General features: G+C 46.2%; 1 protein-coding gene and 1 long non-coding RNA gene across 2 annotated transcripts in view; both read left to right on the plus strand.

Annotated features, from left to right (window-relative positions):
• STAP2 (signal transducing adaptor family member 2) overlaps positions 1-24,509 on the plus strand; it is a 32,353-nt gene extending 7,844 nt beyond the window's left edge. Inside the window, exons 3-13 of the mRNA XM_026720361.2 lie at positions 146-277; positions 1,812-1,868; positions 4,259-4,386; positions 6,004-6,135; positions 8,394-8,463; positions 10,788-10,890; positions 11,525-11,608; positions 12,730-12,900; positions 15,225-15,326; positions 16,855-16,932; positions 19,720-24,509. Of these exons, the coding sequence (XP_026576146.1) occupies positions 146-277; positions 1,812-1,868; positions 4,259-4,386; positions 6,004-6,135; positions 8,394-8,463; positions 10,788-10,890; positions 11,525-11,608; positions 12,730-12,900; positions 15,225-15,326; positions 16,855-16,932; positions 19,720-19,778 (1,116 nt within the window). The 3' untranslated portion in view covers positions 19,779-24,509. The remainder of the gene's footprint in view (positions 1-145; positions 278-1,811; positions 1,869-4,258; positions 4,387-6,003; positions 6,136-8,393; positions 8,464-10,787; positions 10,891-11,524; positions 11,609-12,729; positions 12,901-15,224; positions 15,327-16,854; positions 16,933-19,719) is intronic.
• Positions 1-27,010, plus strand: part of LOC148128374 (uncharacterized) — a 452,998-nt gene that overhangs the window by 27,853 nt on the left and 398,135 nt on the right. The window lies entirely within an intron of this gene.

A 27,010-nucleotide genomic window follows, 5' to 3' on the forward strand; every position in this document is an offset into this window, starting at 1 on the left:
AGGAGTGGAGGACTCTTCTCGATAGATACCTCTGAACCCGCTCAAGCGTGTTAATGTCCAATATACTGTGTGGGTTCCAGGCGGACAAGCTGTATTCGAGAAGTGGTCTGGCAAAGGTTTTGTGCTTGTTCTTCCTCACCTCCAGTATATTGAGAAAATCGATCTGACTGACTTGGTCTCCCTGACTGAAGACAGCTGTCCAAAAAGTGTGAGTCCAATGTCTACAGAAAAACCAGGGCTGACACTGAAGATGCGGAACCAAGAAATAAAGTTGAGGGTAATGTATGTTCTTTCTTTTTTTTTGTTACGAAGGGATTATACTCCACCCAGGAGGTGTTCCTCAAATAAACGTGGTTGTGCACGTGGTTGTGGTATACTGGAGCAAGATGCAAAATCTTTCCAAACCATATCATCTTCTAATTATTATTATTGTTTTACTTTAAACCCTGGTCGGTATTTGTATCCTGCTAGAAAAAGGCTGGATTAATCTAGAACAAGGGGTTTCCGAATTTGGCCACTTGTGGACTTCAACTCCCAGAATTAGTCAGCTAGCCATGTTGGTTTAGGAATCCTGGGAATTGAAATCCACAAGCCTTAAAGTGGCCAAGTTTGTGAGGATCCCCCCCAGCCCCCCAATCTAGAATCTAAATCACAACAAAACAAAATTAATTCTAGAATTTTGTGGGCTCCGTCACTGGAAGGTCTTCAGCTAAGATTGGATGTCCGTTTTATCTCAGATAGTCTGAAGGAGTCCTGTGTGGAACTACATGGTCTCTTATAAAACTCTATGGCACTTGATTCCGTGATCTCCAAGGTATCTTCCAACCTTGTGACTCTATGATTCCATGGCCTCCAGGGTTGGTTCCAACCTTGTGACTCTATTATTCCAAGATGGCCAAGGTCCATTTCAACCCTGTGACTCTATGATTCCATTACTTCCCTTGCAACCCTATTACTCCACGATTCCCTGATTTTCAAGGTTGCTTCCAAACCTGTGACCCCATGATACTGTAGCTTCACTTCCACCCCTGTGACTCGAAGATGCCAAAACCTGCATGGCAACCCCTATATAACTGTGATTCCATGACCTCCATGGTCCCTTCCATCCCTGTGGCTCTATGATTCACAGCAACCCCATGACTCCATTAATCCATGACCTCCAAGGTTCCTGCTAACCTTTTGGCTCTATGATTTCATGACCTCTGTTACAACCCCTACAGCTATTATTCCATGACCTCCAAGGTTGCTTCCATTTCTGTAACTTCCAACCCTGTGACTCAATGATTCCATGACCTCTGTTGCAACCTCCATAACTGGGGGATTCCATGATCTCCAAGGTTGCTTCTCCTAACCCTGTAATTCCATAATTCCATGACCTCCAAGGTCCCTTCCAACCCTGTGACTCTATGATTCCACGACCTCTGTTGCAACCCCCATAACTGTCATTCCATATCTCCAAGGTTGCTTCTCCTCACCCTGTAACTCTGTGATTCCATGACCTCCAAGGTCCCTTCCATACCTATGGCTCTATGATTCCACAACCACCTTTGCAACTCCATGATTTCATGACCTCCAAGGTTCTTTCAAACCGTAGGACTCTATACAGTGGTAGGATTCAAATAATTTAACAACCGGTTCTCTGCCGTAATGATGTCTTCCAACAACCAATTCACCAAACTGCTCAGAAAGTTAACAACCGGTTCTTGTGAACCGGCGCGAACCGGCTGAATCCCACCACTGACTCTTATGATTCCACAACTCTAATCTTGGCATAATTCTTACCTTACACAGGCTTCATTTTTCCTTTACAGATGGAAAGCCTGGAACAGCAAGAAATGTGGAAAGGTTTTATACTCACCATGGTGGAGGTAGGGAATCGTTTATTCTCTGCCAGCCTTCTTAAGCAATATGTCAGGGCTCCGACAATAGACCCCCTCATTCAAATCATAAGCCTCTCAGAGAAAAAAAATAATAATGATTTATTAGGAGTGACCATGTTGGCGTTACCTGGTGCAACTGACACTAAGACACACCATTCATTTCTCCCTTGACCCTGGTCTTTCCCCCACCCACTGGATGTATATTCTCCAATAGGACACATCCATAGCCAATCATGCTCTCCAGTAATAATCTTGCACGCCAACAGCTTCGGCCACCTAGCAATTATATGAAGCATTTAAGGAATGCACTACTTTCCCGCACCCCCTTTCTGTTAAAAGTAAACTAAAAAGACCAAAGAAGTATTTTTTAGTTGACACAATAAATCATTCTGGAATGACTTGTACTTGTTTATTTTAAATTGCGACAAGAGCAGCAGGGGATCAATGTTTAAAATGGAACGGGAAGTCAACCTCAGCTTGGCGCATCTCCATGGTCACGCGGTCAAAATTCAGAAACTTGGCTCCTGACCCATATTTATGATGGTCGCAGTGTCCCAGGGTCATCCGTTTCCCCTTTTACGATCTTCTGACCAGCAAAGTCAATGATTCACTTAGCGACCGCATTGGACAGGATTCCGGCCGTTGCCCTAATTAAGCCATGAGCCTTGAGCTGAGCTTCAAAAACTTCAAAGGATTTATTAGGCATGAACATGTCGGCATGAACCTGTATGAAACCTTCACAACAGCAGTGATTCGCATAACAACGGCGGTAAGACAGGTTGCAATTGGCAGCAAAGCTGACTTTAATAGCTGCTGTGCTTACCAACAGAAATTTGGGGCTCAACCTGGAATTATGTGACTTTTCTTCCAAATTAAAGAGCCTTGGAACAAACATGAAGGTGATTTACACAGATAAGTCCTCGACTTACAACAGTTAATTTAGCGACTGCTCAAAGTTACAATGGCACTGAAAAACGTGACTTATCACCGGTTTTTCACACTTAGATCTTTCTGGCATTCCCCATGATCACGTGATCCACATTCAGACACTTGGCCACTGACTCATACTTATGACCATTGCTGTGTTCCAAGGTCACGCGATCCCCTTTTGTGACCTTCTGACAAGCGGGAGATCCACAGGGAAACCAGGATACCTTCACAAACAGATTACTAACTTATCAACTGCTGTTCTGACCCAACCTGGTTCCAAAAGAACAAACACAAGACAAAGGCTGATTAAACCTTTTAAAGTTTAATCTACGAATTCTGTTTCTTCACAAATAAAAGGCTGCTTCCAACTAATTAGCTCAGACAAGAAAGAGCCTTGCCAAGTTGTTGTTCAAGGCTGCCAAAAACCCACAGATAAGAAAATAGCTACAAGAATTTTCAAATATTAACTATAATGTCCACAAGGCTGAGCTTCAGAGCGTCTTTGCCTTCTGCAAGGAGGGGCCATTACCTTGCAGCCTTACTCCCGAGTTGCCTGTGCTTCTGTAACTGTTCTTTCCTCCGAGTAATCCTTCGTGCACATGCACTTGGCACAGGCTCCTCGGGAACCTCCTCATTGCTGCTGCCAGCCCCCACAATCTCTGAAGGCAGCAGTCTACTCCTCGCTCTCCTCAGCCTTGGGTAAAGAGTAGGAATGTCCATTGTGATGAGGTTTCCATGCAGAAAACCCAACAAAACCTGGGGGCGGTTCACAACCCTAAGTTCTATACCTGCAATAAGTTTGTTTTCTTTTGTGTTTTACAGGTCACCTTCAAGAAGTGAGGGGAGCTGAATGTCAACTGAAAAAATACTCCTTTGGTCTTTTTAGTTGCCAGCAGAAAGGGAGTGGGAGGAAAGCAGTGCATTCCTTAAATGCCTCAGATAATCATCTTGGCAGCCCAAAGCTGTCAGCACACAAGAATATTACTGGAGAGCATGATTGATGACTCTTGGCTATGGATGTGTCCCATTGGAGAATATACATCCAGGGTCAAGGGGAAAATGAATGTGGTATTTTAGTGTCGGCTGTACCCAGCTAGCACAGACATGGTCACTCCTAATAAATCAATTATTTTACTCTGAGAGATGCGGCTAGAGACTTATGATTTGAATGGAGGTGGATTTATTGGAGTCCTGACAATTCACTTAACAAATGTCACCCTCAGCAACAGAAAATTTTTCGGCTCAATTTTAGGCTCGTAAGCCGAGGACTACCTCTGAATGTTTTTAAAAACATAGATTTTTTACGTTTAAGAAGGGACTGGACTGCCATTTGTCAGAAATGGTGTAGGGTCTGTTGCTTGGGCAGGGGGTTGGACTAGATGACCTACAAGGTCCCTTCCAGCTCTGTTAATGTGTTGACTTAGCCTGTCTTCCATTATTATCCTTAGATGAAGATCCCAGCATCCGTGTCTTTGCTGCCGGGACACCTGTACAGGTTGTCTGAAACCTTGAAGAAGGAGCAAGAGAGGCGATCCAACCTTGGTGTGACTCTTGAAAGGGAAGAGAAACTGCCCAAGTGAGTAAGTTGTGAGCTGTTTGGGGTGTTTGTTTATAGACAAACTTGTGATGGACATCGGAAGACGCCTTCTTGATCTGTTTCTTTCAAAACCCGGTTATATCGTGAATTATATTACAGTCACCATCAAGCCGGGTTGGTGGAGTGGTGAAAGGGCCAATCTAGAAACCAGGAGATGGTGAGTTCTAGTCCCGCCTTAGGCATGAAAGCCAACTGGGTGACTTTGGGCCAATCACCAGGAGACACTCAGTTCTAGTCCCGCCTTAGGCAAGAAAGCCAGCTGGGTGACTTTGGGCCAATCACCAGGAGACGGTGAGTTCTAGTCCCGCCTTAGGCATAAAAGCCAACTGGGTAACTTTGGGCCAATCACCAGGAGATGGGGAGTTCTAGTCCCGCCTTAGGCATGAAAGCTGTCTGAGTGACTTTGGGCCAATCACCAGGAGACGGTGAGTTCTAGTCCCACATTAGGTATAGAAGCCAACTGGGTAACTTTGGGCCAATCACCAGGAAATGGGGAGTTCTAGTCCCGCCTTAGGTATGAAAGCCAGGTGGGTGAGGAGACTGAGAGCTGTAGTCTCACCTTAGGTCTGAAAACTGGCTTGGTGACTTTGAGCCAACCCACCTCACAGGGTTGTTGTTGTAGGAAAAATAAGAGGAGAAAGTTGGGTGTGTGTGTACTACCTTGAGTTGCTTATAAAATAATAAGAGCAGGACCAACATCCAATAATAAACAAACAAACAAACAAACAAACAATAAGCAAACAAATAAAATAAAAGAAGTGCTTTCCGTTGACCAACAACCTTGCAGTATTGCAAGCTCTTCAAAATTTTCTTTCTTTCTTTCTTTCTTTCTTTCTTTCTTTCTTTCTTTCTTTCTTTCTTTCTTTCCTTCCTTCCTTCCTTCCTTCCTTCCTTCCTTCCTTCCTTCCTTCTTTCTCTTCCTTTCTTCCTTCCCTCCCTTCCCTCTTTCTTCCTTCCCTCCCCTCCTTCTTCCTTCCTTCCTCCTTCCTTCCTTCCTCCTTCCCTTCCTTCCCTCCCTTCCCCCTTTCTTCCTTCCCTCCCCTCCTTCTTCCTTCCTTTCTCCTTCCTTCCTCCTTCCCTCCTTCCCTCCCTTCCCTCTTTCTTCCTTCCCTCCCCTCCTTCTTCCTTCCTTTCTCCTTCCTTCCTCCTTCCCTCCTTCCCTCCTTCCCTCCCTTCCCTCTTTCTTCCTTCCCTCCCCTCCTTCTTCCTTCCTTCCTTCCTCCTTCCCTCCTTCCCCTCCTTCTTCCTTCCCTCCCCCTCCTTCTTCCTTCCTTCCTTCCTCCTTCCCTCCCTCCCCTCCTTCTTCCTTCCCTCCCCTCCTTCTTCCTTCCTTTCTCCTTCCTTCCTCCTTCCCTCCTTCCCTCCCTTCCCTCTTTCTTCCTTCCCTCCCCTCCTTCTTCCTTCCTCCCTCCCTCCCTCCCTTCCTTCCTTCCTTCCTCCTTCCTTCCTTCCATTCCTTCACCTTTCCTTCCTTCCCTCCCTTCTTCCTTCCCCTCCTTTTCCCTTCTTTCCTCCCTCCCTCCCCTTCATCCTTCCTTCCTCCCTCCCTCTTTTCTTTTCTTTTCTTTTTCTTTTCTTTTCTTTTTCTTCTCCTAGCTGTTTCTTCCAGGTCTCCAGAATGGAGGCAGTGGCCCTTCTGGAGCAGAATGAAAATTATGGCAACATGTTGCTGCGTCCTGGACAGGATGGGAAGAGTTTTTCACTGACTGTTCGGCAGAAAGTACCCGGGTGAGTTGGAAGGGCAAATGCTTGGCTCAAAATTGGATGCAGGAGGAATTCTCCACCCTAACCCTAACTGTTGTGGCTCCGGGCTTGGATTCAGCTCCTGTGATTGATATGAGTTCAAGTGAGGAGGTCATGGCAGAAAAATATGAGCCGGCCTGGCTCAGTGATTGGACTGATAACCAGGATGAGGAGATGGACGTGACAAAGGACGACAGACCTGATGTATTAGAATTGTCAGGACCTTTGACCTCCTCTGGTTCCTTATCTGATCAACAGCCGGGAATGGCTGACAGGGAAGTTTTGAGAGAGTCTTCTAGTGGAGATGAGAACTTGGAAAATTTGTGGTAAAATGTAAAAAATAGAAGACGGTTGAAAAGGCAAACTCAGCTGGAGCGAATGAGGAGAGCGAGTCAGTAAATTAGCACGTAGCCTCAATGAGTATAAAAGGACACGGCTGGGCTGGTACATTTTGCCAGGAACAAAATGACTATTTGAGTGAGGACGTTACAGCAAGGAGCTCTGAGACTGGAGATTTATTGCCAGGACTGGTTTGCCGGACAGAGTAAAGATTTATGCTGTGGTTTCTGCCAGCCGTTATCTTGTAAGACTTCTTTCCGTTTGATTTAATTGTGAAACGGCCGCTTTCTGTTTTGTTCGTTTGAATTTTGAAGGGGAGTCATAACCCCTAACCACGTTCGTTTTCCCACTTATATGGGTTTTTTAAATTTCTACACACACACACGCACACACACACACACACACACACTCAGCAATCCTAGGCAGTACACAAATAAAAACACTACATTGTTCAAAATCAAGTATGTTCAGTCTTTCAAGATCTGGTTACATGTGGTTCTCGACTTATAACTTACTTCTTGCCCTTTGGATGTCTACAGGAGAACAATGAGTTTAATCTACTACAGGTAGTCCATGATTTAACAACAGCAGTTCGCTTAGTCAATGTTTTGAAGTAAAAACCGGCCCTGGAAAAGTGACTTATGACCAGGGGTGGGATTCAAATTTTTCAACAACCGGTTCTGTGGGTGTGGCTTAGTTGGTGGGCGTGGCTTAGTTGGTGGGTGTGGCTTAGGTGGTGGGCATGGCTTAGGTGGTGGGCGTGGCTTGGTGGTTATGTTATTAGCTGGGCGTGGCCAACTCAATATCACTCACATCGAGGCACGCATCTCTTCACCTGGCCTCTCATGACTGTGGGGATGCTGCAACAGTCGTAACTGTGAAAAATGGTCCTAAGTCACTTTTTTCAGTGCCATTGTAACTTTGAATGGTCACTCCACACAAGCAAAGTACCAGCAAAGGAGGGGGAAAAAAACTCCAGAGAAGTTCCAGAAACAGGAAGTCTCGTCCTGCCAAGAATGGAATAAGGGTTAACGGAGAGGCAGTTTCCGTAAGCAACACCAGAATGTTTCCTTCCTGCCTTCCTTACAGGATTAGGCCAGTAAAAATTCCTTCTAACAACCGGTTCTCCAAACTGCTTAGAATGTTAACAACCGGTTCTAGCGAATAGGTGCGAACTGGTAGAATCCCACCCCTGCTTATGATGGTTTTTCACACTTACGACCATTGTAGCATCCCTGTGATCGCATCATTTACGTCCAGATGCTTGGCATCTGACTCACGTTTATGATGTTTCTTGACCTTGAAAAAAGACCACACCTAGAGTCCTGCACCCAGTTTTGATCCCTACACTGTAAAAAAGATGTTGAGGCTCTGGAAAGAGTGCAGAGAAGAGCAACCAGGATGATTGAGGGAATTGGAGACTAAAACCTACGATGAACGGTTGCAGGAACTGGGCTTGGCTAGTCTAGGGAAGAGAAGGACCAGGGGAGACAGGATAACAGTCTTCCAATATTTGAGGGGCTGCCATAGAGAGGAGGAAGGGGGTCAAGCTATTCTCCAAGGCACCCGAAGGTCAGACAAGGAATAATGGATGGAAACTGAACAAGGAGAGATTCAACCTGGAAATAAGGAGAAACTTTCTGACGGTGAGAACAATCAACCCGTGGAACAGAAGTTGCCTTCAAGAAGTTGTGGGAGCTTCATCACTGAAGAGATTGGACTCCCATCTATCAGAAATGGTGTAGGGTCTCCTGCTTGGGTTGGGGGTTAGATTAAATGACCTCCAAGGTCCCTTCCAACTCTGTTAAACCGTAATTTAATCTGAAATGGCTTAAATAAAATCACACCCAGGGAAAAACCTTAGGAGAGGACAGCATTCAAATTCCATTTTGTGTTCTTTGCAGCGCTGTGAGTGTCAAGCATTATAAAATCAACGCCGTTGGTGGGGAATACATCATCGTCATGGAAAAGCCGGTAAGCGGGGAACCCGGAGGGTTAGGGTTACGGTGGGGCGACGAAGGCAAACCAGGTTTTTAGAAAGAAGGGGGAGAACAGAACTAGACTAGGCAACGGTTTCAAGTGATTCGTGCAAAATGTATAATGTTTAAAATGGACCAGCTCCCCAAGTTACTAGACCTCATGCAAGTGGGGGGTGGGGGGGAAATATGAAAAGCTTGCATGTTCTCAGCTGAACTCTTGCAGCATATGGAAACCTCGTGATGGCAAGTGGGTTTTCCCCTTCCATCCTTCGTCCTTCTTCCTGCCTGCCTTCCTTCTCTCTCTCTCCCTCTATCCTTTCTTCTTTCCCGCCCTCCCTTCCTTTTTTCCCCCCTCCCTCCTTGCTTTCCCTTTTGCTTCCTTTCTCCTTCTCTATTTCCTTCCTTCCCTCTCTCCCTCTTTCCTTCCTTTCTCTCCATCTCTTTTCCTTCCTTCCTTTCTTCTCCATTTCTGTCCTTCCTTTCTTCTCTATTCCCTTCTTTCCTTCTCCATTTCTGTCTTCCTTCCTTCTCTCCCAACCTCCCTCCCTCTCTCTTCCTTTCCTTCCTTTCCCTCTATCCCTTTCCTTCCTTCCTTCTCTATTTCTGTCCTGCTTTCCTTCCTTTCCTCCCTCCCTCTTTCTTTCCTTCCTTTCTCTCCGTCCCTTTTCCTGCCTTCCTTCCCACTCCTTTTCCTTCTTTTTCTCTATTTCCTTCCTTCCTTCTCCATTTCTTTCCTTCTTCCTTCCTTCTCTGCCAATCTCCCTCCCCCACTCTCTTTCCTTCCTTTCCCTCCATCCCTTTCCTTCCTTCCTTCTCTATTTCTGTCCTCCTTTCCTTCCTTTCCTCCCTCCCTCTCTCTTTCCTTCCTTTCCCTCTATCCCTTTCCTTCCTTCCTTCTCTATTTCTGTCCTCCTTTCCTTCCTTCCTTTCCTCCCTCCCTCTTTCCTTCCTTTCCCCTTATCCCTTACCCTTCCTTCCTTCTCTATTTCTGTCCTCCTTTCCTTCCTTTCCTCCCTCCCTCTCTCTTTCCTTCCTTTCCCTCTATCCCTTTCCTTCCTTCCTTCTCTATTTCTGTCCTCCTTTCCTTCCTTTCCTCCCTCCCTCTCTCTTTCCTTCCTTTCCCTCTATCCCTTTCCTTCCTTCCTTCTCTATTTCTGTCCTCCTTTCCTTCCTTTCCTCCCTCCCTCCCTCTTTCCTTCCTTTCCCTCTATCCCTTTCCTTCCTTCCTTCTCTATTTCTGTCTTCCTTTCCTTCCTTTCCTCCCTCCCTCTCTCTTTCTTTCCTTTCCCTCTATCCCTTTCCTTCCTTCCTTCTCTATTTCTGTCCTCCTTTCCTTCCTTTCCTCCCTCCCTCTCTCTTTCCTTCCTTTCCCTCTATCCCTTTCCTTCCTTCCTTCTCTATTTCTGTCCTCCTTTCCTTCCTTTCCTCCCTCCCTCCCTCTTTCCTTCCTTTCCCTCTATCCCTTTCCTTCCTTCCTTCTCTATTTCTGTCCTCCTTTCCTTCCTTTCCTCCCTCCCTCTCTCTTTCCTTCCTTTCCCTCTATCCCTTTCCTTCCTTCCTTCTCTATTTCTGTCCTCCTTTCCTTCCTTTCCTCCCTCCCTCTTTCCTTCCTTTCCCTCTATCCCTTTCCTTCCTTCCTTCTCTATTTCTGTCCTCCTTTCCTTCCTTTCCTCCCTCCCTCTCTCTTTCCTTCCTTTCCCCTTATCCCTTACCCTTCCTTCATTCTCTATTTCTGTCCTCCTTTCCTTCCTTTCCTCCCTCCCTCTTTCCTTCCTTTCCCCTTATCCCTTACCCTTCCTCCCTTCTCTATTTCTGTCCTCCTTTCCTTCCTTTCCTCCCTCCCTCTCTCTTTCCTTCCTTTCCCTCTATCCCTTTCCTTCCTTCCTTCTCTATTTCTGTCCTCCTTTCCTTCCTTTCCTCCCTCCCTCTCTCTTTCCTTCCTTTCCCCTTATCCCTTACCCTTCCTTTCTTCTCTATTTCTGTCCTCCTTTCCTTTCTTTCCTCCCTCCCTCTTTCCTTCCTTTCCCCTTATCCCTTACCCTTCCTCCCTTCTCTATTTCTGTCCTCCTTTCCTTCCTTTCCTCCCTCCCTCTCTCTTTCCTTCCTTTCCCTCCCTCCCTGTTCCTCCTTCCCTTCCTTCCTTCCCTTCCTTCCTACCATCCCCAGCCATCCGAACTTCCATACGAGGCGGTAGCTCAAAACAGACGAGAGTTTTCAAACGTTTTTTTGAAATTCCGCTGTGGCGTTTGGAGTTTTTCTTAGCCCAACCCGGGGCAGGTTTGGCCTCCTCTTCCATTCCTCGCTTTTCTCCCCTCCCAGAATTACTGCTCTTCCCTCATGGCGGTGCTCGACTTCTTCGTCACCAAGACCAACGGGACCCTCGTGCCGCTCAGCGTGGAGAAGAGCTACGCCATGGCCCTGGGTAGGCCTCGCCCATTTGTTTCGGGCACCGTGGAGAGAAACCGGGGGAGGGAAGAAATATCGGGTAATCCTCGACTTACAACCCCACATGAAACCCCGCATTTCTGTGGCTAAGCAAGGCAGTTGCTTTGCCCCGTTTGACGACCTTCCGCGCCGCCGCTGCGAAGCGAATCACCATCATTGCTCAAGCGAGTCCCACGGTCGTGAAGTGAATCCGGCTTCCCCGTGGACTTCGCGGGTTCCCCGGCTGATAATCGGGGAGGTTTCCGGGAACCGCCGTGAAGCGAGTTTTGCCCCGTTTTGACTACCTTTTCTGGCCACCGTTGTTAAGTGAATCATTGTTAAGGTCGTAACCAGCGTTGTTAAGTGAATCCTGTCAGAAGTTCGCCAAAGGGGACAATGTGGGATGCCTCAACTGTCGTAAATGCGAGTCAGTTTGCCAAGCGCCTGAATTTTGATCGTGTGACCCCAGGGATGTTGCAATGAGTTCCTGAGTCCCTTTTTTTCAGTGTCTCTCTAACTTCAAACGGTCATTAAACGAACGGTTGTAAGTCGAGGACTATCTGTAGTCAAAATGTTGTCAGAAGTCAGAAGCACCTCCCCTGTTTTCTACCGGGGCTCGTTTTCCTTTGCAGAGGTCGTGGAGGCAGATCAGGAAAGCAAGCAGAGCATCTCGGGGTCCCCCTTCGAGCCCGAGGACCCCCAACCACCTGGGAAAGGTACTTTCCGGAGGCTCCATTCGGACGCCGAATTTGCACCCGGATCATGGAAGAAGTTGGCTTCTGTTTCCCTTCCCGCTTCAATTGGGCCCACGAGTGCTCCGACCCTTCCACAAAATCTTCTCTTGCCAAGGGCTAGTTCTACACACACACAAAACATACACACACACACACAAAAACACACACACACACACAGAGGAATGAGGTTCAAAAATTTCAACAACTGATTCTCTGCCCGGTTGCTAAGGTGGGTGTGGCCTAATTGGCCTCCTGCACCACGACGGGAGGCCTATTCTTTTTCCACCCTCCCCAGGCTCCGGAGGCTTTCCTCAGGCCTCTGGGAGGGTGAAAATGGCCTTCCCCCGGGCTCCGGAGGCCCTCCAGAGCAGTGGTGGGATTCAAAATGTTTTACTACCTGTTCTATGGGCGTGGCTTGGTGGGCGTGGCAGGGGAAGGATATACTGCCAAATCCTCCTTCCCTCCCCACCCCACTTAACCTGCTTTACAGCTCCGTTCTCCTGGGCAGGGCAAGCAAAGAAGACCCAGCCGATAAGCTGGGACTCAACGGGAGGCAGAGAATAGATGGGGTTGGCGGGGCCAGTCCCAGAGGTGGGATTGGCCGGTTTTCCCAATTAATTACTCAAAATTTCCACTACCAGTTTTCCAGAACCGGTCAGAACTGGCTGAATACCACCCAGAGGTCAGAAATGGGTCCATTTCTGGCCTTCCGGAGTGTCCGCGAGGCCGATTTTCACCCTCCCTGAGTCTCCCTGCGGGCCCTGCACTTACTTACCATCCAAAATGGGCAGGGAGGGGCAGGGTGGGCGGGGCCAGCGAGGGGGTGGGATTTACCAGTTCGCCAAACTGGTAATTAAAAATGATAAAATTAGCTACCGGTTCGCCCGAACCGCCACGAACCAGTAGCAGCTCCCAAGGGACACAGCAAGCCGAGGAAGGAGAAGAATATCTGGCCCTCAGAGTTGGGGACAGAGTGTGACACGCGGTCGTTGTAAGTCACTTGTTTCAAGGCCACTGTCACTTCGAACGGTCGCTAAATGAGTCGAAGGATCCCCTTGTACGTCTCTCTCTCTCTCTCTCTCTCTCTCTCCATTTGCCTGCAGGCGAACTCGTGAAACCAAAGAGCGTCGTACCTCTAAATTCATGGCCGACCCAGCCTCCTCCTCTGCCACCGATCATGCCAATCCCACCACCGCGCCGGGCATCGGTCCCCCAACCCACGCGTGTCTACGAGGAGGAAGACCCTCCGCAGTCAACGTACGTGAACGAAGAAGGTGAGTCGAGAATGGCGAGCGATATTACAATCCCCAGCGGAACAGCAGCCCTGACAGGAGGAGGAGGAGGAGGAGGAGGAGGAGGAGGAGGAGTGCTGTGGAGTCCATGTTGCTCTCTGAGCTTAATAGTTTTCTTGCAGACGTTTCACATCCCAAGTAGGTAACATCATCAGTACTAAAAGGGAGTGAGGAATTTGGGAGAGGAGATCTGATAGCGAGGTGGAAATTTAGACATAACATTCTTTTTCTTGAGTCAAGGACAAGTTACGCTGCACCTGGAAGAGGAGTGGCTAGAGGAATGTCTCCAGTTGGACTGCCATTTGTCAGAAATGGTGTAGGGTCTCCTGCTTGGGGTGGTGGGGTTGGACTAGATGACCTACAAGGTCCATTCCAACTCTGTTACTCTATAATCTACTACCTGGATACCCGTGCTTCGCTACAAAACTATGTGGTCGGGATTAGTTTTTGGGGAGGAAAATAAGGTGGTGGTGGGGGAATTGTGCCTCTGCCTACCAGCATCCATCAGTATTCATCTGGCTAGTGTCCTGTCAGTGCGTGAGAGAGTTGAAGGCTGTTTGGAAATGAAAACAGTATTTGCTGTATGAGCAAGGAACCAGCAAGGAGCCTGGGCGTGGCTTAGCTCAACTGTTCCGTACTAAAGCTGCTTGGTGCTGTGAAACTAAAACTGAACCTCCTCTCCTCTGCTTGTGTTTTGCATTTGGAACAGATTTCTTTTCAAGTGGGGAGGGGGAGTAGAACTCCTTAGCATCAGAGCGTGTTAATAATAATAATAATAATAATAATATACAAAATACTAATGTTCTGATGGTCATTTGGAAAAATCCTTTCTTAGTGAGCACCTAGAAGCCAAGAGGAACATGTAGGCTTTACGGTTCTGGAGATTTTGTGATGATGCGTGAGGGGCATTTCGCTTTTATATATATATTTATATAATCAGTTGGGAGGACTGGTGATTGGGCCATGTGATGGACTGACGGACGCAGGGGGTGGATCTTTGATTTTTCTTTTGGGAAGGGAAAACCTGGAACTCTCAGATTCGGGTTTTCCCAGATGTGAAAATATGACAACAACGCTAATAAAATGGTACTTTGAGGAAACGCCTGTCTTGAAGTTTATTGCGTTGGAATTGTTTTAGTTGGAACGCTGACAATAGGTAATCCAGGCTAGAAGAAAGAGCGGTTTTAGAACACCGGTGTTTGCAAGGGGTGTGGAAAAGGTCAAAATGATTCACGCAGGGGATGGGCAGAAAACCAGGGTCAAGGTTGACAAGGAATTAGGTGTCTCAGGGTCAGCTACACCCAGGCAAGTGCCGGATATCAACTCATAAAACATTTTGTATACCCATTTTATAGTTGTCAACAGAAAGTGGCGGCGTAGTTTCAAAGAGCAGGAGACAGTGTGGAATCGAAAGTACATTCCATTCATATTTTCTTCAAAGACTGATTCGATGATTGAAGCTTCTGCTCAGCAAAAATCTAATTGGAGAGCATGATCGATGACTCTTGCCTATGGAGGTGTTTCGTTGGATGATACACCCAGAGGGGTGGGATTCTACCAGTTTGCACCTCTTTGCTAGAACCGCTTGTTAACATTCTAAGCAATTCTGAGAACCGGTTGTTAGAAGAAATTACTGGCCTAATCCTGTAAGGAAGGCAGGAAGGAAACATTCTGGTGTTGCTTACAGAAACTGCCTCTCCGTTAACCCTTATTACATTCTTGGCAGGACTAGACTTCCTGTCTCTGGAACGTCTCTGGAGTTTTTTCCCCCTCCTTTGCTGGTACTTTGCTTGTGTGGAGTGACCCTTCAAAGTTACCATGGCACTGAAAAAAGTGACTTATGACCCTTTTTCACACTTACGACTGTTGCAGCATCCCCACAGTCACGAGAAGCCAGGCGAGGAGATGCGTGCCTCGATGTGAGTGATATTGAGTGGGCCACACCCAGCCAATAAGATGACCACTAAGCCACACCCACCCAGTCACATGACCATCAAGCCATGCCCACCACCTAAGCCACGCCCACAGAACCTGTTGTTAAAAATTTGAATCTCACCCCCGGGTGGGGAAGAAAAGGTGACAGTGAATTACGTATCTCAGAGTCGTCTACGCCCAGGCATATGCCGGCTTGGTAACTTTTAATAAAAGAAACAAGTCTTTTTCGAGACTTATGATTTAATTGGGGTAACTGCCAGAATCCTGACACGAGGACTACCTGTACTGTTGTTGTTGTGTGTTTTTTTAAGTGACAATCTTTTGCTGTGAGAACTGAGGTGTGTTTTTTCCTACCTTTCCACCTGGGACAGGTGCAGCGTGGGATCAACCTGGGGACCAGGCAGCGAGGTGGGAAGGGCCGCCCCCACCTGCTCGTGTACCTCCCAAGCCCCCAAAGAAGCCCCCAAAGCCAGGTATGGTTTGGAAGACTTGTGTCCGTGGGTCGAAACACTTGTTGTCACCCGGCAACAAAAGCAACAAGCTGGTTTGCTCTCTCCAGATGTGTTCAGTTCACAGGACGACGCTCAGGGGACTGTACCCAAAAGGCCTCAAGCGGTGAATCCTGATCTCTTCTTCTAAAAATAAAAATAAGGGACTCTATCCTCGTGATTCTGCCAATTTAAAAAGGAGCGTTGGCTGTTATGTGCTAAGGGCAGGTGGTGGGCCAGCGGGCAGCATCTCTTTCGAGGTTGGAGGGGGACTTGGGCAAATCTCTGTTCCTGGTCTCATAGGCAGTTGGAATTGGGAGATACAGTCAGTCCTTGACTTACAACCGTTCGTTTTAGTGACTGTTCAAAGTTATAAGATAGGATAGGATAGAATAGAATATTAAAATAGAATTGAATAAAATAGAAAATTAGAATAGAATCGAAAATTAGAAGAATAGAATAGAAAATAAAATAGAATAGAACAGAAAATTAGAATAGAAAATTAGAATAGAATAGAAAAATAGAAAAATAGAATAGAAAATCAGAATAGAATAAAATAGAAATTAGAAGAATAGAATAGAATAGAATAGAATAGAATAGAATAGAATAGAATAGAATAGAATAGAATAGAATAGAATAGAATATTGGAATGAATATAGAATAGAATAGAATAGAATAGAATAGAAATAGAATAGAATAGAATAGAATAGAATAGAATAGAATAGAATAGAATAGAATAGAATATTGGAATGAATATAGAATAGAATAGAATAGAATAGAATAGAATAGAATTAGAATAGAATAGAATAGAATATTGGAATGAATATAGAATAGAATAGAAATAGAAATAGAATAGAATAGAATAGAATAGAATAGAATAGAATAGAATAGAATATTGGAATGAATATAGAATAGAATAGAATTAGAATAGAATAGAATAGAATATTGGAATGAATAGAGAATAGAATAGAATAGAATAGAATAGAGAATAGAATAGAATAGAATAGAATAGAATAGAATAGAATAGAATAGAATAATACAGCCGGAAGGGACCTTGGAGGTCTTCTAGTCCAACCCCCTCCTCAAGCAGGAAACCCTATAGTATATACCATGTCAGACAAATGGTTGTCCAGTCTTTTCTTAAAAATTTCCAGTGATCAAGCATCCACAACTTCTGGTTGCAAGTTGTTCCACTGGTTAATTGGTCTGTCAGGAAATCTCTCCTTAATTCTAGGTTGCATCTCTCTTTAATGACCTTCCATCCTTATTGCTTCTTGTCCTGCCTTGAGGTGCTTTGGAGAATAGCTTGACTCCCTCTTCTTTGGGGCAGCCCCTCAAATGTTGGAAGGCTGCTATCATGTCTCCCCCAGTCCTTCTTTTAATTAGACTAGACGTAGCCAATTTCAGCAGCCCTTCTTCATATGTTTTAGCCTCCAGTCCCCTCATCATCCTTGTTGCTCTTCTCTACACTCTTTCTAGAATCTCAACATGTGCTTTTCTTAATCTCTTTAAGGCAGCCTACTTGAGAGTAATTCTTCCCTTGGACCTGGTATACCTTCCACCAAAGAGAAGACTTTGTGGTTCAGAAACAGTAAGTTAATTTAACTGGTTAATTTATTGGCAAGTTGATTTTAAGGGGTAAGTTAATTTATGGTATATAAATCCACCTATGGGATTCCATCAATATGTCATTAATCACCGGTAGTCCTCGACTTACGGCCACAATTGAGCCCAAATTTTCTGTCCTTAAATATGACATTTTTTCAGTGAATAATGCAGGGATGGGATTCTACCAGTTCGCACCTATTCGCTAGAACAGGTTGTTAACACTCTAAGCAGTTCAGAGAACCAGTTGTTAGAAGAAATTACTGGCCTAATCCTGTAAGGAAGGCAGGAAGGAAACATTCTGGTGTTGCTTACAGAAACTGCCTCTCCATTAACCCTTATTCCATTCTTGGTGGGACTAGACTTCCTGTCTCAGGAACTTCTCTGGAGTTTTTTTCCCCTTCCTTTGCTGGTACTTTACTTGTGTGGAGTGACCATTCAAAGTTACCATGGCACTGAAAAAACTGACTTATGACCATTTTTCACACTTACAACTGTAACAACTTCCCCACAGTCATGAGAGGCCAGGTGAGGAGATGCGTGCCTCGATGTGAGTGATATTGAGACGGCCACGCCCAGCCAATAACATGACCACTAAGCCATGTCCACCCAGTCACATGACCACCAAGCCACCGCCCACCACCTAAGCCACGCCCACAGAACCGGTTGTTAAAAAATTTGAATCCCACCCCTGGCATAGCAGGGTTCTTAAGTGAATCTAGCTTCCCCATTGACTTGGCTGGTCAGAAGGTTGCAAATGGGTGATTGCCCGACTCCGGGATGCTGTGACCATCATAAATATGAAAGCGTGAAAAACACTCGTAAGTCACTTTTTTCAGTGGCCTTGTAACTTTGAACCTTCCGTAAATGAACGGTCGTAAGTCGGAAACTACCTGCAGGCATTTTTTTTTTTTTTTGCTAGCAAATTGTAGTCATGTAACTGTGGAACGGTACAACCAGAGGTGGGATTCCACCAGTTTGGACCGCTTTGAGCAAAGCAGATGTTAAATTTACATCTGGTTTGCCGAACCGGTAGTTGCAACTGCTGGCGGGCCTTGCCCACCGCTCCCCTCCCCCCTCAGGAGTCTCCACGTGGTCCATTTTGGATGCAAGTAAGTGCAGAGTCCACTCAATGGCTCCGGGAGGGGGAAAATGGGCCTTCTGGAAGTCTGGAAATGGGTCTGTTTCTGGCTTCCGGAGAGGCTCCGGAGCCCGGGAGAGGCCATTTTCACCCACCCGGAGGTTCGTGAGAAGCCTCCGGACCCTGGGGAAGGCCCCTCCCAGGAGTCCCCACGCAGCCTGTTTTGGATCTAAGCTGAGTGCAGGGCCTGTGTGAAGGCTCAGGAGGGCAAAAAATGCCCCCTGGAGGCTCCAGAAGGCTGGAAATGGACCCGTTTCCAGACTCCAAAGAGCCTCCGGAGCCCAGGAAAGGGGGAAATGCCCCCCCCCCAAGGCTCAAGGAAAGCCTTTGGAGCTCAGGGAGGGTGAAAAATGGGCCTTCTGGAAGTTACGGAAGGCCAGAAATGGTTCATTTCCAGCCTCCAGAGGGCCTCCAGATCCCAGGGAGACCGTTTTCACTCTTCTGGAGGCTCAAGGAAAAGCCTCCGGAGCCTGGGGAGGGTGAAAACGAGTAAGCCACACCCACCGGGACCACACCCACCAAGTAACCAAGCAGAGAACTGGTTGCTGGGATGTTTGAATCCCGCCCCTGGGTGCAACCTGCTAAAGGTAATTCAGTTTGTGGTCAGTTGAGGTGTACAGCAACCTGGAGTGCTTTACAGCAGTGGCCCCCAACCTTTTTTGTGCCGCGGCATCACAAAATGATACCACGGCCCGGTACCGGCATCAGCATGCATGGCAAGGCAAGGCGAGCCAAGCGACCGGCCAGCCAGCCGTCCCCCGCTTCTCCCCACCACCTTCAACTCCTCCTTTGTACCTTTGTCGATGGGCTTCGCTTCGTGACGGCTTCGGGACGGTCGCTCGGCTCGCCTTGCCTTGGGTGCTGAAAGAATCCTCACGCCTTAGTTTCGTTCGAAGCCCCCCCCCTTCGATGAAACTAAGGCGCGAGGATTCCTTCAGGACCCAAACGCCGCTTTCCAACTGGAAAAGCTCACCCGGAAGCACTTTCTCGTCAAACAAGATGGCGGCGCCCAGCAAACCAGTAGGAAATGTTCCACGGACCGGTACCGGTCCGCAGCCTGGTGATTGGGGACCCCTGCTTTACAGGGTGTGTAAAACCCATTTTGTGGCTGCCGTAACTTTGGGCGGTTGCAAGACGAGCGGTCGTTAAATTCATTTCCAAACCAGGGTTTTGTTTTTAACTCTGCAGGCAGGCTCTGAGCAGGGGGCGGGTTTCAAAAACAATTAGCAACGGGTTCTCTGCCTGGTTGCTCGGTGGGTGTGGCCTAGTCAGCCTCCTGCACCGTGGCAGAGTGGGGCTATTTTCACCTTCCCCGGGCTCTGGAGGCTTCCCTTGAGCCTCCAGGAGCGTGAAGACAGACTCCCGATTCCGGAACCTCTGGGAGGCCCATTTTTTGCCCGCCCTGAGCCTCCGCGCAAGTTCTGCACTTAACTTGGGATCCACAACGGGCCACGCGGAGACTCCAGGGAGGGGTGGGGAGGGGTGCGCGGGGCCAGCCAGTCATTGGGACTCCCGCTTCAACGAACCGGATGTAAAATTAACACCCGGTTCGCCCAAACCGGTGCGAACCAAATATCAACCCACCCAACCTCCTGGCTCTGTGCGTTGCTGATGTGCCGTTTCTCTTTGCAGAGATAGATGAGGAGCTGAAACGCAAACTTCAGGAACGTTGGGCCAAGATGGAGAATTAAAAGACGGCGGACATTTTGGTTAAAGAATCTACGCGGTGTCAAGGACGAGAGGAACCAGCTGAGCGCCCCCAACCAAATCTACCTCTGGATGACGATTCCCTCTCCATCTGTTCTCTTGGTCCCGTTTTGCGGGAAGAGCACTCTGAGTGGATCAGATGAGAAAACTGACCCCTGACGTGACTTTCTTTCATAGCCATTGGCTGCGCTGCTGTGATGTCACAGCCGCTGCACATCCTACAGAAAAAAAAACAAAAGTTAAGAGGGGATTTGGGGAAAGTTTCGAACAGCGGCATGAAGAAATAATTGATAAGTCTCCGATCCAGGAAACAATGAACCAGTGGAACGACCTGCCACCAGAAGTTGTGGATGCTCCAATGCTGGAAAGTTTTAAGAAGAGACTGGACAGCCATTTGTCTGAAATGCGATAGGGTCTCTTGCTTGAGCAAGGGGATGGACTAGAAGACCTCTAAGGTCCCTTCCAATTTTGTTGGATGGATGAACTTCACATTATTCCTGCAAAATTAAGCCTTTGTCTACCCAACCACAACTGCAAATCCAGGATAAGGCACCGACACGCTTTCTGCACACTTATAGGAAAAATAAATCTCACGTGAAGCAGAGTTGTGTGACACACAATCAGGAGAAAGTCAAGTGACAATGGAAATCACTAGACCAAAATGGAGAAGCAAAGCTGCCAATATAGCCATAGCATTTAGACTTATATACCGCTTCATAGTGCTTTGCAGCCCTCTCTAAGGTTTACAGAGCCAGCCTGTTGCCCCCAACAATTTTGGGTCCTCATTTGACCCACCTCAGAAGGACAGAAGGCTGAGTCAACCTTGAGCCTGATGAGATTCGAACTGCCAAATTGCAGGCAGCCGGCAGGCAGCAGAAATAGCCTGCAGTACTGCCCTTTAACCACTGCGCCACCAAGGATTAATTTTAGGACTAATATAGGATTCATTTACACCCCCAATCATGATTTAACCTTAACCTAACCGGTCTCAAATACTAGTCCACAAGCCTCTAAGACCTGGTTTATACCAGGGGTGGGATTCAAATTTTTTAACAACCAGTTCTGTGGGCATGGCTTAGTTGGTGGGCGCAGCTTGGTGGTCATGTGACCTGGTGGACGTGGCTTGGTGGTCATGTCATTGGCTGGGCGTGGCCATCTCAGTATCACTCACATCAAGGCACACATCTCCTCGTCTGGCCTCTCATGACTGTGAGGATGCAGCAACAGTCGTAAGTGTGAAAAATGGTCATAAGTCACTTTTTTTTTTTGAAAATTTTATTTGGGTTTTCACAAAAACAAAATATAAATAAAACATCTCTTTTGAAAATAGCATGGTCCCAGGTTATCACTTCTTCATACAGACACAAAACTCAATTTCATGCTCATTTTTATATTCTATTCCATATCTTATTACCATTTTATATTTTCTATATAGTTTTTTCCCTCTTTTAATTTTCTCAACTTTGTTTAATTATCTCATCTCAATTCAAAGCATTATATTTATATTTTTGTCTGTCCTGTTTCAATTTCACATTATCTTTTCTTATTAAACAAATTTTTCCCTGTAGTTTCCAATTAGAGTATGACACCTTTATATCCTTTAATTTTATCCATTCAAACCCTTATTTAAGCTTTAATGTATACCTTTAAGATTATAGCATTCCATATAATACATAACTTCAAATCAAGTTCTGCTTGGTACATTGTTAAAATAGAGACTATATTCTTAAAAAGAAAAAATTATATATATATGTAAATAAAACACACATTCCATTTCAATTCAATTCTATCATTAGTATGCATTAAAATCTTAACATCTTTAACATTTCTTTTCAATTAAATATCATACTTCCTTGGGAACACTTATAAACTTTCCATAATTAATTCTTTTTTCCCCCATATTTCTCACTTATATTTTTATAAATCATTATTAATAATTAAAAATGTTCCCTTTTAATTCTCTCAATCATTTTAATTCATTTATTTATTAACAAACATCCCACTACATTACAGTAAATATTTTATCCATCATCATATTTTCTAAAATTATTTCTATTTGTAATATAACAATGCTATCTTATGTACCTTTGCAGAATCCCTTTTGCAATTCAATTTTCACCCATTATCTCTAAACAAGCTTATGGTTACAATCCTTATATCTTTTCTCTGTTTCTCCATTTCTTGTTTCTGTCTTTTACAACTTCTTTTCCTTGCCTTCTTCCCCCTCTTCTTCTCCCTCCCCTTTTTACCCCCTCGTCTCTCTACTTCTAACTCTCTCATCTGTAATCCCCTCTTCTGTTGCTTTCTAATATTATACTTATCTTTCAAATCGTTCTTCTTTTTGGTTGTTTTTTCTAGTCTTAAAACTTTCACTCTCTTTTCCCCCTTTTCTCCCCCCCACTTAAAATTATTTGATCATTAAAGATGGCTTCTTCTTTGTCCCAATCTTCTTGCTCTGCAAGCGTTTCTTGTTGCTTCTCATAGTTCCAGATCTCCATTTCTAAGAATTGAAACACGAAGCCAAAACAACTTCTCCCTTTCTTGTGCATCTTCTTTCCATTTTTAAAGTTCCGTTTTCAGTTCTTCTAAGAGTGATACCATTTTAAAAACTTTTAAACAACCAACTGGTTAATTTTAGTCATCTAGATGCAAAAACCAAAAATCACCCAATAATCCAAGGCTGTTTCTACTTGCTTCTTTTTTCCACTTTCTCTTCCTGGGGTTCTATTATTTTGTTACCAAGTCTCAATTAAAGTGTATCTTTGAGGAATCTTGTTAAAATTTCACTGTAAGTTCCTTTTAATTACAGTTCCATTCCTTAATTCCAGGCAGTCTCCTCCATTTTTCCCGATCCTGCCCTTTTATTCTTTTTTTTCCTCCTTTCCTGCTTTTAAAAACTTTTAAATGTCCAGAAATCTTTATTATCCCTTTGACTTTTATTTTCAGCTTAGATGCCTATTAGTGTCAAAGTGGATTTTTTTTCAATTTCTTGCTTAAGTCTCTTAATCAGTATAAGGAAGGGAAGAAAAAAACCCTAATCCTTTCCCTTCTCTCTCTCCTTCGCAGCTTCAAAATCTTCTTTGGGAACAATGTTGTTAAGTTTAAATTCCAGGGTGCCTTATTTGTTGCTTTTGCTGTTTGACCTGGTCAACCAAAATTTTCTCTTCTTATCTTTGTCCTGCACATTCTTTTCCGGTCGAGTTCCTCTTTGTGGTGGCCATTTCTGACCACCGCTACAACCGCCTTTGGAAAGGGAGTAATGGCCAGCTGGGGAGGAGAGATGTGGCTCTCCTCAACCCTGCAGGCAGTCTCCCCACTCTTCACCACCTCCACGGGGTGGCTTAGCCCCAAAACCAGCCGGCTCAGGGCGCTCCAGCGGCGAGCACGGATCGAAGCCTCGGAGAGATGAGGTTTCGGTCTGTCGCCGAAGAAGCTCAAAGCGGAAGTTCCAAAAATGGTCATAAGTCACGTTTTTCAGTGCAATGGTAACTTTGAATGCTCACTCCACACAAGCAAAGTACCAGCAAAAGAGGGGGAAAAAAACTCCAGAGAAGTTCCTGAGACAGGAAGTCTAGTCCTGCCAAGAATGTAATAAGGGTTAGCGGAGAGGCAGGTTCTGTAAGCAACACCAGAATGTTTCCTTCCTGCCTTCCTTACAGGATTAGGCCAGTAAAAATTTCTTCTAACAACCGGTTCTCTGAACTGCTTAGTATGTTACCAACTGGTTCTAGCAAATAGGTGCGAACTGGTAGAATCCCACCCCTGGTTTACACTTGGAATATTGCATCCGGTTTGGTCACAATGATATACAAAAGAAGTTGAATCTCTAGAAAGAGTGCAGAGAAGAGCAACAAAGATGATGAGGGGACTGGAGGCTATAACATATGAAGAACGGTTGCTGGAATTGGATATGTCTAATCTGATAAAAAGGAGGATTGGGGTGACATGATAGCGGTCTTCCAATATTTGAGGGGCTGCCCCAAAGAAGAGGGAGTCAATTTATTCTCCAAAGCACCCGAAGGCAGGACAAGAAATAATGGATGGAAATTAAACAAAGAGAGGAGCAACCTGGAATTAAAGAGAAATTTCCTGACAGAACAATTAATCTGTGGAACTATCTGCCTCCAGAAGTTGTGGCTGCTCCATCACTGGAGGTGTTCAAGAAGAGATTGGACTGCCATTTGTCTGACATGGTATGGGGTCTCCTGCTTGAGTGAGGGGTTTGACTAGAGGACCTCCAAGGTCCCTTCCGTTATTTCGTTATTCTGGAAAAGGGATCCTTTGCCCCCTGTTCCAAGCAGGTTTATTCAGAAGTATTTCCAGCTTTCTCTTCTTAACATCTGGAATTCAGTTAGTGGTGGGAAGACTGCACGGTCCTGGTGGATTTGTTTGAAATAAATCAAATTATTTGAAAAGCGGGGAGGCTGCAACGGTTGTAAGTGTGAAAAACGGTCGTTCAGTCATTTTTTTTTCAGTGCCTTTGTAATGGTCACTAAATGAACTGTTGTCAATCGAGGACTACCTGTCCAAATGGAGGACTTTCCTGAAGACTTAACTGGTGTAATGAAAGAGCCCCATTCATCGGAAAATTAATTTGTTTCCCTACCATGTCAATCCTGAACTACGGTAACAGCCCTTCCTGGCCAGACTCTGTTGACCACCCCATGTGGCTATTGTTTCCTGGAACACAATAAAGGAATATTTTCTGGTCTTCACCCTTGTCTAGAAAAATCTGAATAAGGGGTGGTTTAGATCCATTTGGACCGTCCAGGGTCAAAGCTATCGGCTGCGATCTCAGACCTCCGAGATCACATGCCGTATCGTCGCGACGCCAGCTCCGCCACTCAAACTAGGCGCACTAGTTTGTTGGCTGGGGCAGCCATCGGGTTTCAGGCCGTGCTTTTCCATTTCCCCATCATAAATTCCATTTTTAAAACTGTGGATGTCTTGCAATGCCGATTAGTGACTGGGTGGGTGGGTAGGATTCTAACGGTTCAGACCGGTTCTATAGAACTGGTTGTTATGATTCTGCGCAGTTCGAAGTACATGCAAATCGTGCCCCTGGCTGGCCCCGCCCCTCTCCACCCTCCCCTCCCTGCCAAGTCCGTCCTTATCGTGCATGCGCAACATTGTGCGCATCCCCGACATGGCTGACTGCATTCTCCCCTGCCCAGTCCCTCCTTCAGGTATTTCTTTTACTTTTCCCATTCCGACGATCGGCTGTTCCGATGATCAGCTGTGCCGGGATCCCCCTCGCTGTCTTACCGCTTCCCCCAGGCGGCTTCCCGGAGGCCCTGGAGGCCCAAAACGGAGCACGGGGGGTGCTGCAAAAAGAAGCCACAGCCACCCAGTCACCTGGCCATGCTCACCTGGCCACGCCCACCTAGCCACTCCCACAGAACCTTTTGTTTAAAAAAATGGAATCCCACCCTTGTTAGTGACCAAAGCAGTTTAGGGAAATAACCTCTTCTTTTGGGGAAGAGAGGGAGGGAGGGAGGAAGAAAGGGAGGAAGAAAGGGAGGAAGGGAAGCAGAAGGAAAGGGAGGGAAGGAGGGAGAGAAGGAAGGGAAGGAATAGGAAAGGGAGAGAGGGAGGGATGGAGGAAGGATTGGAGGAAGGGAAAGGAGAGAAGGAAAGGAAGGAAGGAGAGAAGGAGGGAAAGGGTGGGAGTGAAGGAAGGAAGAAGAGGAAGGATGGTGGAGGATGAAAAGAAAGGAAGGGAGAGGAAGGAAGGAGGAAAGAAAGAGGGAAGCAGGAGCCAAGAAAGGAGAAAAGGGAAAAAAAAGATTAAAAGAGGAAGAAAAGTTAAAAAGGGAGGAAAGGAGAAAGAAGGAAGAAATGGAAAAAGAGGAAAGGGGGTAAAAGAAAGGAGGAAGGAAATGGTGAAAGGAGGAGGGATGGGTTTTTTTCTTTCAGTTACCATGGTAACATTGACACCACATACATGTCCAAAAGGCGCAGAGTGTGCAGTGACCCTACGTAATTTTGATCGACCAGTCCTGAATTTCTAATCAACCGTGAACTTGGATATAAGGCTGTCTAAACCGGAAGAGCCAGAATATAGTGCATTGTCTTGGACGGCTCAATCTCTGAGACAAAATCAATATTTTACATTCGGGGCATCCAAAAGAATCAATGAAAACCGAACAAAGTTGTTTTATTATTTTGGCATTCGCTGCCTGCTCTCAATTATAAATCGATCAGCTGCAGTGATTGGGAAAAAAGAAAAACAATTTTCAGGTGGGAGCAGTTTGGTTTAACGGTTAAGTTACCAGGCTAAAAAGCAGGAGACTTCTAGTCCCTTTTAGCCATGAAAGCCAACCGGGTGACTTTGGGCCAATCCCCAGGAGGCTCTGAGTTCTAGTTCCGCCTCAGGCATGAAAGCCAACTGGGTGACTTTGGGCCAATCCCCAGGAGGCTCTGAGTTCTAGTCCCTTTTAGCCATGAAAGCCAACCGGGTGACTTTGGGCCAATCCCAGGAGACAGTGAGTTCCAGTGCCGCCTCAGGCATGAAAGCCAACTGGGTGACTTTGAGCCAATCCCCAGGAGGCTCTGAGTTCCAGTCCTGCCTCAGGCATGAAAGCCAACTGGGTGACTTTGGGCCAATCTCCAGGAAGCTCTGAGTTCTAGTCCCTTTTAGCCATGAAAGCCAACCGGGTGACTTTGGGCCAATCCCCAGGAGGCTCTGAGTTCTAGTCCCGCCTCAGGCATGAAAGCCAACTGGGTGACTTTGGGCCAATCCCCAGAAGACTCTGAGTTGTAGTCCTGCCCCTTTCCAGCCTCCAGAGAGCCTTGGGGCCCAAGGAAAGGGGAAACAGGCCTCCCCGAGGTTTGCAGAAAGCCTCTGGAACCCAGGCAGGGCGAAAAACCTCCAAGAAGTTGCAGAATGCTGGAAACGGGCCCATTTCCGGTCTACAGAGGGCCTCCAGAGGACCGTTTTCGCCCTCCTGGAGGCTCAAGGAAAGCCAGGGGAGGGCAAAACAACTAGGCCACACCCATCATGGCCACACCCACCCAGCAACCAGGCAGAGAACCAGTTGCTAAATTTTTTGAAGCCCACCCCTCACATCAGGGAATTGCAGGCTTCCGAATCCGACTGTTCCAAGTTGGAAAAAATGTCATGGAACAAAATTACAAGTCCTTTTGACGGCGTTGCCAAGGAAACAATACAAAAAACAGGGTTTCCCAACCTAGATCACCTTAAAGACACGTGGAC

The sequence above is a fragment of the Pseudonaja textilis genome, chromosome 1 (genome assembly GCF_049901715.1).
Source record: "Pseudonaja textilis isolate UNSWEBS1 chromosome 1, rPseTex1.2, whole genome shotgun sequence".
NCBI classification, from domain to species: Eukaryota; Metazoa; Chordata; class Lepidosauria; order Squamata; family Elapidae; genus Pseudonaja; species Pseudonaja textilis.